Below are 9417 nucleotides of genomic sequence, written 5' to 3'. Positions count from 1 at the left end.
AAATGCAACAGATGCTGCTATGATCAAACACGAATGCTAGTAAGAGTTGGGCCCTCCCGATCAGATGTGGTGCTCATGATCTAGGACGCATATTCTAGCACCATTGGGCATTATCAGAGTTATTTACTCGAAACCACCACATTATGGGCTAGGGTAACAGATCGGTACCACATTTGAGGCAGTTCACAAAAAACCACCAACAATGGGGCTAATCTGTAACGCGGAGCACTGACGCTGCGTTTTAGCCTAGAAAACAGCGAATCTGATAGGTGGGTCCCGCCTGTCGAGCTGACGTGGCGCGTGTTGACGGACGCCGTTAGACGGCGAGAGACGGCCGTTTTGGCGCGCCCGTCTAAGTGGCCCGCACCGGTCGGTGTTCGAACCAGACCAGCCAGTTCATCACTCTCGCTCTCCTCTCTCTCGACCCCGACCACCGCCGGCGCCGCCACTGTCGACTCGCCACCTTTCGCCGCTTCGCCATGGTTTCTTGGAGCGACCAGTCCTCGAGCTCTTCTTCGGACGGCGAAGAAGTCACTAGCCAGGTATGCGTGTTCGCTTCTCGCCTCCCCCACGGATTAGGGTTCGTCCCGCTAGGGTTAGGGTTCATCATTTGGGGATTTTTAACCAGGTCACTGATTTGTGCAATTTGTGTGCTGGTTAGCTTCCTAGGACTATCTCTTGCTATGAATGGAGTGGCATTGCTCACGATCTGTCGTCTCGTTGTCTGCATCAAGAACCGTGCGTCAGGCTTGTTGCATTTGAATCTGTGGACACAGGCAGACGTTTTCTTGCGTGTGCTTAGGAGAAGGTATGTTGGTTAGTAGTGTAAGTATATTAGCTTAGTTAGTTTATGCTCATTCACTTGTCAGTACTCCAATTTGTGTATCAAAGATTTGTTCCTGGATAGATGTTGCTTCAGTTGATGTAATAGTTGTTTCTGCCCATAATCTATATAATCTATGCATATACAATCTTATAGATGGATATAATGTAGCCCATGAAGATGTAATAGTTGTTGCCCATAATCTATGCATATAATCTATGCATATACAATCTTATAGATGGGGAAAAAAATTATATATGCTGTTATAATTGTTTCTGCCCAGAATTTGTGCATACAATTTTGAGAATATATCTATTAATTAATGATGTAATATTTGATTTAGGCACCAATCAATGCATATAATATAATTCAGTGGATAGAACTAAACTAAAATTCAGTGGATATAATTAAACTAAATTTCAGTGGATAGAACAAAAACTACAGATTATGCACATTTGGGTGTAAAGAACTAAACTACAATTTCATACAGTATTACATAATTTGTGCACATTTCATATAATTTCTTACTGAGAACATATTTATTTAATTGTAGGCAGGACTAAAGTGCAACTATCTCGAGTGGATAGACCCAGAGTGGTCAGTGGCTATACATTTCACCCTCACTGAATTGTGGAGCATGTATAACAAAGAAATCGATGACAGGCTGAAACAAAATGTTGAGCTTGGTGAAAGAAATTTCAAACTAGTTGGAGAAAAGAGGAAGATGGAGGAAGATATGAGGTTTTTCAAACTAGACTTTGCTAAAATGGTTGCTGACAAGGAGGATGCTATCACAGAGTTGGGCAATGCTAGGTTGGCTCTAAGTGATCTCAAAGAGGAGATGGAGAAGAAGAAGCTGGCAGACCATGGTTGTACCAATCTTCATCAGGTACTTAGGGCAAAGGGAGAGAAAGAGAGGGACCAGCTAGTGGTAGAGGGAGACCAAGTTGTGACAGAGAGGGACCAACTAAAACAAGAGAAGAAAAAACTGGAGTACATGATTGCAGATCTGCTCAAACAGAAACATGGGTACAAGGATAAGATCAAGAAGTTGAAGGACATATGTGATGATTTTTAAGTATGTATTGTGGTGTGGTTTAGGGTAGCACTGCAGTTGATATGAATGTGCTCTTATGCACTTCCAAAGCTGTAATGCTTTATGTGTCTTTATGTCCAAGACTTGTGTTGTGTACTCCGAAGACTTGTGTTGTGTACTCCCAAGAACTAATTAATGTCCTACTTATTATCAATGTATCTTTGGATCAATGCATCTTTGGATCAATGTCCTACTTATTAATGTATTTTGTTTGTATGAAATGAAATGTTTGTAGTTGTTTTGCCATAATATTTGCACAAAACATATATTCTAAATGTTTGTGGTTGTTTTGCCATAATATTTGCACAAAACATATATTCTAAATGTTTGTGGTTGTTTTGCCATAATATTTGCACAGAATATATATTCTAAATGTTTGTGGTTGTTTTGCCATAATATTTGCACAGAACATATATTCTAAATGTTTGCACAGAATTTGAACAGCAGGAGATAAACATAGATAACTTCAAAGTGTCATACATAGGTTTAACAAACTTAGGTTCTGAGTGCCATACATAGGTTCATAATGTCATAAATAAAGTGATGTAATGCCTGATTTAGCACACATGCACTTGCATACAGACTTCAAATTTGAGCATTTAATAGTTCCCACTGGCATAAAAGTACCCCTCCATCCTCTTGCTCATGTACTTTGTCCTCTTTGGCCTACTGCCTGCAGGCTGGCTAGTAGAAGCTTCTGCAGAACTTCTTGGAGGCTTGAACCTTTTTGCACCCCTTCCAGCAGCAGTGGAAGATCTTGCACCACTCCCAGCAGTAGGAGAAGAACTAGCACCCCTTCCAGGAGTAGTAGCAGACTTTGCTCCTCTTCCAGCAGCAGCAGATGAACTAGCACCCCTTCCAGAAGCAGGAGATGAGGATGCACCCCTTCCTGCAGCACTAGTAGTCTTTGCACCTCTTGCAGCAGCAAGAGAGGAGTTTGTAGTAGATGATGATGGTGCACCCCTAGCACTTCCAGTAGCTGATGAAGCTGCACCATGGTGCCATTCAGGTACAGTCCTGTTTTCCTGTAATTAAAAAATTAAACAACTTTATAATGATCAGTCAATAGAAATGAACACTCAACTAATTTCAAAATGAAAATACCATGTGCTTGTTCCTCCTGATTTGCAGATCAGGCCTCAATGGTTTTGGACAACTTGTGTACTTGTGTCCTTGGAGCTTGCAGTTCCCACATGTTATAGTAGCCATCCTAGATGTCTGCTTTGCTTGAGGTGGCTCAAACTTTCCTTTTTTCCTTTTTTCTTCTGCTGGCCCCTTCTTGTCATCTTTGAATTGTGGTGGTTCAATGTCAGGTGTTGGAGTTTTCACCCAGCTATCTGGACCAGGAACAGGGTAAATTACTGGCTTATATGCCTCCAAGTACATAGATTTCTGGAAAAACACATTGATATGATCCTCTGGGAGCTGTTTAGACCTATAGATGGCAGAACAAGCATGGTTGCAAGGAACTCCAGTGATGTCCCATTTCTTGCACCCACATGTCTGTAGGTTTTTGTCAACACCATAGGTCTTGTCTCCACTAGTGACTTGGAAAAGTCCTTGGCCAGCTATCAGTGCTTTGCAATCCCTTGCATACTTCTTGTTCATCTCCAACCTCTCTGCATAGGTTGGTGCAATCTCCCATCTAGCACATTTTCCACCCTCTCTCTTCTGGTGGAACCTCACAAGAAACTTGTCCTTGATCCCATTGATCATTGTGACAATTGGCTTGTTCCTTACATCTAGAATGTACTTATTAAAAACTTCACTTAAGTTATTCACCACCAAATCAGTTTTGCAATTAGTGTCCATTGCATGCCTAGACCAAGCTTTAGGAGGAATTCTTGACATCCACTCCCAAGCAGCAGTGCACTCAGCCTTCATGCTTTCCATAGCCAAATTAAAGTCATGTTCAGTGTAAGCATAGGCAGCTGCATCCATGCATCTGTTCAAATCCTCTCCTCCAAATCCTGCTCTCTGGAAGTTTGCATAGATGTGCCTCAAACAGTACCTATGATGGCAGTTTGGGAATACTGCTGTCACTACATTGAGTAGACCCTGCATGAAAGTGAATTGAAATGATTTTAAATGATTTAATATGATTTTAAATGATTTTTATAGATTTAATATGATTGTAAATGATTTAATATGATTTTAAATGATTTTAATTGATTTAATATGATTTAATATGATTGTAATTGATTTAATATGATTTTAAATGATTTTTATTGATTTAATATGATTGTAAATGATTTTAAATGATTTAATATGATTTTAAATGATTTAATATGATTTTAATTGATTTAATATGATTTTACATGATTTTAAATGATTTAATATGATTTAATATGATTTTAAATCATTTAAAATCACTAAACATGATGGTTTCACTTTGATGATCAACTAGTCTTGATTGGTCACCCTAGGCCATCATGGGTCACCCTAGGCCATCATGGGTCACCCTAGGCCATCTAGACCTAAGTGTCGACAAGAAGCATTACGGCTCGACACCTACCAACTAGTCTTGATGGCATCACTATGATGATGCCTATGTTTCTTGATCCTACATGGGTCACCCTAGGCTATCTAGACCTAAGTGTCGACAAGAAGCGTTATGACTCGACACCTACCAACTAGTCTTGATGGCATCACTATGATGATGCCTATGTTTCTTGATCCTACATGGGTCACCCTAGGCCATCTAGACCTAAGTGTCGACAAGAAGTGTTACGACTCGACACCTACCAACTAGTCTTGATGGCATCACTTTGATGATGCGTATGTTTCTTGATCCTACATGGGTCACCCTAGGCCATCTAGACCTAAGTGTCGACAAGAAGCGTCACGACTCGACACCTACCAACTAGTCTTGATGGCATCACTATGATGATGCATATGTTTCTTGATCCTACATGGGTCACCCTAGGCCATCTAGACCTAAGTGTCGACAAGAAGCGTTACGACTCGACACCTACCAACTAGTCTTGATGGCATCACTTTGATGATGGCATCAACTAAATAAACAAGCTAATGAACTAAATGAACTAAATGAACAACTAAATGAACAACTAAATGCACAAGCAAATGAACTAAATGAACTAACCTTCTGTCTATCAGACATGAATGTGTACTTTCCAAATTTGCCCTCTTCACTTCCTCCTAGAGCATACTTGAGTTGTGTCAAGAACCAGGACCAGTTCACTGTATCTTCAACTCCAACCACTCCAAATGCAATGGGGTACATATTGTTGTTTGCATCCCTTCCAGTAGTTGCTAGTATCTGTGCACCACTTGTCAATTTGATGAAGCAGCCATCTAGACCTATGAATGGCCTACATCCATTCAAGAAGCCCTCACAACATGCATTCAAACTGAAAAATAGACCATGGAACCTTGGTCCAGCAGTAGGATTTTCTCTGGTTTTGCCACTAACAGTAGTGACAATGCACCTAGATCCAGGATTTGTAAGCTTCACAGTCTCCAAATAGTCTCTCAGCCTCTTATATTGCTTCTTGTGATCACCAAGCACAATCTCCTTTGCTTTCTTCTTAGCCCTCCATGCCATCATCCTAGGAATCTCAAGCCCAAATTGCCTCTTTGCCTTGTCAACAATAGCAGGTACAGTAGTGTTGGGATCTGATCTGATAGTTTCAAGCATTTTGTTGCCAAGCCACCTTGAACTAATCCTAGTTTTCTCAGACTGGGTGGGACATGTGTGCTCCAACATCATCTTCTTAATGCAGAAAGTGGGCTCATTTCTTATCTGTGCTGCTACCATGTAGAACTGACATCCATCTCCATCACAGCAAACTATTATCCTATCACTGCAGTTTCTGTGATATTTGTATCTTCTAAGTTGTTTCACATGCAAGTTGACAAGGGCCTCTCTGAATTGGTAAACATCTTTGAAACAGAGCTTCAGCTGAAATTGTTGTTCTGGATGCATCCTTTCCTCATCATACCAGACCCTAGGTGGTCTTTTCTTAGCTCTACTCCTTCTGCCAGAGCTGATAACAAAGGACATTGGTTCATTGCCATCATCATCTGCTTCAAAGCCTGTATCTTCCTCTTCTAAAGATGGAAACCAATCAGGATTAATGGTTGGCCCAGCACTTGAGTGGGACCTACTTGTAGGACCTGGCCTCTTTGCCTTCTTCTTAACAGGCTCAGGAACTGGGATCTCTTGGGCCTCCTCATCATCTTCTTCCTGGTCCATGTCATATATATCTTCAGCATCTGTGTCCCCCTCACAGTGTGTACTAGCCATGTATTCAGCTCTCTTCCTCTTTATGTCAGCAATAGTTTCATCTAGCTCATGTTCCTCTTTCCTCCTCTTTGCTCTCTGTTCTTCCACATACTGCACTGAATCTGAGTCATCTTCTTCTTCTCCTGCACCTAAGAGGTCCACATCAACTACAAATTCTTCATCACTGCTTGAATCTGAGTCATCTTCTTCTTCTCCTACAGGAATTTCTTCCTCACTAACTGCATTGTCCTCCTCATCTGAATCAAACTGAAAATCAGCATAATTGACACTTACTTCAGTGTTAAGCTGTGTCCCAAGATGTAACTGACAGTTAGGAGGAACTGATTTGAGTGGCAAAAAATTTACACTTTCCTGTGTCCCAAGATGTAACTGACAGTTAGGAGGAACTGATTTGTGCACAACACCTGATTCAGCAACAGCAAAGACAACATCTGGCTCTGCATCTATTTGCTGTGCATCTTGATCTTCTCCAATTGGTGGTTCAATAACTAACTTTCCCTTTACAACTGTCAGTGACAATGTCTGGGTGCTCTCAAATTCTCTCGGCATTCGAACTACTTCAATGTTGCCTTTAATGACACAAACACCTTGCAGCCCTATATCTTCCTCTTTCAAGTAGCAAAGACTGTCATCCTTACAGTATCCATTGGTGACCATTACATTGACCAAACTACCATAAGTGATTTCTCTTTCAGACATCTTAACAAGAGCATACTTCTTCCCAGGAAACTGGAAATAGATTGACCATAAATCTTCAGGCCAAAAATGGACATACAAATGAATATTAATAAGTCAATTGTATCAACATAACTGACCATTATATCTGACCATTAGAATGCACTATTCAAAAAATTTAGAACCATCAAATTAGTACTAACATTACTAGCATAGACAAATGAATATCTTCAGGCCTAATATAGCTCACCATTACAATGCAGTGTAAGCAAAATTACCAAGTCAATTATAGTAACATGACAATAACATAAATGAACACTGCAGTGTGATTTTCTCCAAAAATTCAGAACCCTACAGTACTACTAACATAACTGAACCCTGACTGAAGATGTGATATTCGATAAATATTCAGGAAGTCACTTCTAAATTACTAACAAATCAATATTCAGAACTAGAATCTTTGTTCAATGTATAAAACAGATCCGGTAGTAAGGAAAGATTGAAAGAACATATTTTGAAAGATTCAGATTACCTAGCTGAAGATGGGGCGAACGGGAGCACATCCTTGGGACCAATCTGCGAAGCTGCTTCCTCGGTACCAGGCTCCGGCGACAGGCCCACCGCTGCGGCCGACTCTGGATCTAGGTCGCAGCCGTCATTGGTGTGGGGACCGATGACTCCACATTTCGAGCGCAGCCGCTTCTGCCCTAAAGTAGTACCACCACCCTCGCCGCCGAGTGCGTCGTTGCCGCTTCTGTCGACTCCGTGTGCGCCGTCGCCGCCGGAGCTGGTCGCCATCGGAGCGGAGCGGGGAAGGGCTGAATCGAGGGGTGGACTGAATCGACGGGGGGAACAACTTGACCTAGTAGACGGGCACGCCAAAACGGCCGTCTCTCGCCGTCTAATGGCGTCCGTCAACACGCGCCACGTCAGCCCGACAGGCGGGACCCACCTGTCGGATTCGCGGTTTTTTGGGCTAAAACGCAACGTCAGTGCTCCGCGTTACAGATTAGCCCCATTGTTGGTGGTTTTTTGTGAACTGCCTCAAATGTGGTATCGATCTGTTACCCTAGCCCATAATGTGATGGTTTTGAGTAAATAACTCGCATTATCACTGTGCAACCTCACCAAGTCTAATCTTTTTTTTAACGAAAAGGAGGATGACCCTCCGGCCTCTGCATTTGGAAGATGCATGCAACCATTTTATTAATTATTCACTCACCAAGTCTGATCTGGACCCCCTCTTAGTCAAGTTTGGTAAGAAGACGGTGGCTTTGAAAGACGGGCTAATGGAAAAAAGCAGACGTCTTGTGCTGCTAAAAACAGGGCTGATTTCGCTTGCGATCTACATGATGACAGTACACCAGCTGTTGGCGTGGGTACTGAAATGCATGACCCAACTATGTCGCGCGTGGCTCTAGAGCGACGAGAGCACACGCAATGGCGGCAAGTGCAGGGTGGCGTGGAACCTAGTCTGCAGACCAAAACACCTTAGTGGCCTTGGGGTCTTGGATTTGCCAAAGTTCGGACGACGCTACGTCTGAGGTGGTGGTGGCTTGCCCGGCAAAACCCTTCACGACCTTGGACACGTCCACCATTCCTATGCCTTTAGCCATGGCCACCAAAATTATCTTGGGGGACGGTCGGAAGGCTAACTTCCGGCATTATCGCTGGCTCAATGGAGAATGCCCCAAGGTCATCGGCCCATCGCTTTTCAACATATCAGCACGGAGATATCGCACGGCCAGTGAGGTGTTGTCCAACGAAACCTGGTTATCTGACCTAGCGAATGGCCTTACTGAACATATGACCTCGGAGCTCATCCGGCTAGCATCGCTATTCGATGAGCAGGTGCTACATGAGAACCAAGCCGACGCCATCAATCAAAATGAATATAGCGCTCGCTCTGCCTATCTCCTCCATTTTGAAGGAGCAGTCCCCATGGAAGGTTATAACCTGATCTAGGCATCATGGGCGCCAGGAAAATGCCGTATTTCTTGTGGATGGTGCTGCTCTGTAAGATCCTAACGGCGGACGCTCCCCTCTGTTGAGGGTGGGAAAACAACTATTTGAACGAAGTCTGAAAATACCTTTGCACCTGCTCACGGAATGTCCTTGGACGCGTCGCGCTTGGACATCGATCGCCTCGCTGACTAAGGGGTTGTTTGGTTCTAGGTCTTGCATTGCCACACTTTGCCACATATTTTTGCCAAGCTTGCCTAAGGATAGTTCATCAAAATAAGAGCCATAAGTTCGCAAGTCTAAGGGAATCTTGCCATACTTTTTGTGTGTATGTCATATGGGGCCTAAATGCATCTTGCCTAAGGTGTGACTTGAACCAAACACTCACCTGAGTTGATCAAACTTGCCTAACCTTATGTGTGACAACTTTCGGGTCACAAACCAAACAACCCCTAACATGTCGTCGCTACTGCCATCGACCCGGGCAGATTCGAGTAGCATTAAGCAATGGCTAGGAAGCTGCTACATGAGTGCCACGCCAACTAAGAAAAAAATAACTCTCACTCTCATTCAGCTTACATCTTAGATAATCTA

General features: G+C 42.8%; 3 protein-coding genes across 3 annotated transcripts; 1 reads left to right on the top strand and 2 right to left on the bottom strand.

Moving 5' to 3' along the window:
- Positions 1–2518: 2518 nt before the first annotated feature.
- LOC147988805 (uncharacterized) lies at positions 2519–3860 on the bottom strand. The gene is made up of 2 exons (XM_087535936.1): positions 3024–3860; positions 2519–2944 (listed from the first exon to the last, which is right to left on the bottom strand). The coding sequence occupies exons 1-2, from the start codon at positions 3858–3860 to the stop codon at positions 2519–2521; spliced, it is 1263 nt and encodes a 420-aa protein (XP_087392062.1).
- A 1052-nt stretch (positions 3861–4912) lies between these two features.
- Positions 4913–6885, bottom strand: LOC147988804 (uncharacterized). The gene is made up of 2 exons (XM_087535932.1): positions 5023–6885; positions 4913–4933 (listed from the first exon to the last, which is right to left on the bottom strand). Exons 1-2 carry the CDS (start codon positions 6883–6885, stop codon positions 4913–4915), a joined length of 1884 nt encoding a protein of 627 aa, XP_087392058.1.
- Positions 6886–8475: 1590 nt separating this feature from the next.
- On the top strand, positions 8476–8826 carry LOC147988803 (uncharacterized). Its single transcript, XM_087535930.1, has one exon. It carries the CDS (start codon positions 8476–8478, stop codon positions 8824–8826), a length of 351 nt encoding a protein of 116 aa, XP_087392056.1.
- The last annotated feature ends 591 nt before the right edge of the window (positions 8827–9417 follow it).

This window comes from Triticum urartu, chromosome 1A (genome assembly GCF_056163025.1).
Source record: "Triticum urartu cultivar PI428250 chromosome 1A, HENAU_Tu73, whole genome shotgun sequence".
In the NCBI taxonomy this organism is placed as follows: Eukaryota; Viridiplantae; Streptophyta; class Magnoliopsida; order Poales; family Poaceae; genus Triticum; species Triticum urartu.
This window is presented reverse-complemented; position numbering and strand designations above follow the sequence as displayed.

Bases quoted from the DNA above. Each gene is read 5' to 3' on its own strand.
- LOC147988805 (XM_087535936.1), bottom strand. From the start codon at position 3,860: ATGGATGCAGCTGCCTATGCTTACACTGAACATGACTTTAATTTGGCT. The intron at 2,945-3,023 runs GTATTTTCATTT...TTTTAATTACAG, and splicing joins TCAGGAGGAACAAGCACATG to GAAAACAGGACTGTACCTGA.
- LOC147988804 (XM_087535932.1), bottom strand. From the start codon at position 6,885: ATGTCTGAAAGAGAAATCACTTATGGTAGTTTGGTCAATGTAATGGTC. The intron at 4,934-5,022 runs GTTAGTTCATTT...TTGTTTATTTAG, and splicing joins TCATGTCTGATAGACAGAAG to TTGATGCCATCATCAAAGTG.
- LOC147988803 (XM_087535930.1), top strand. From the start codon at position 8,476: ATGGCCACCAAAATTATCTTGGGGGACGGTCGGAAGGCTAACTTCCGG.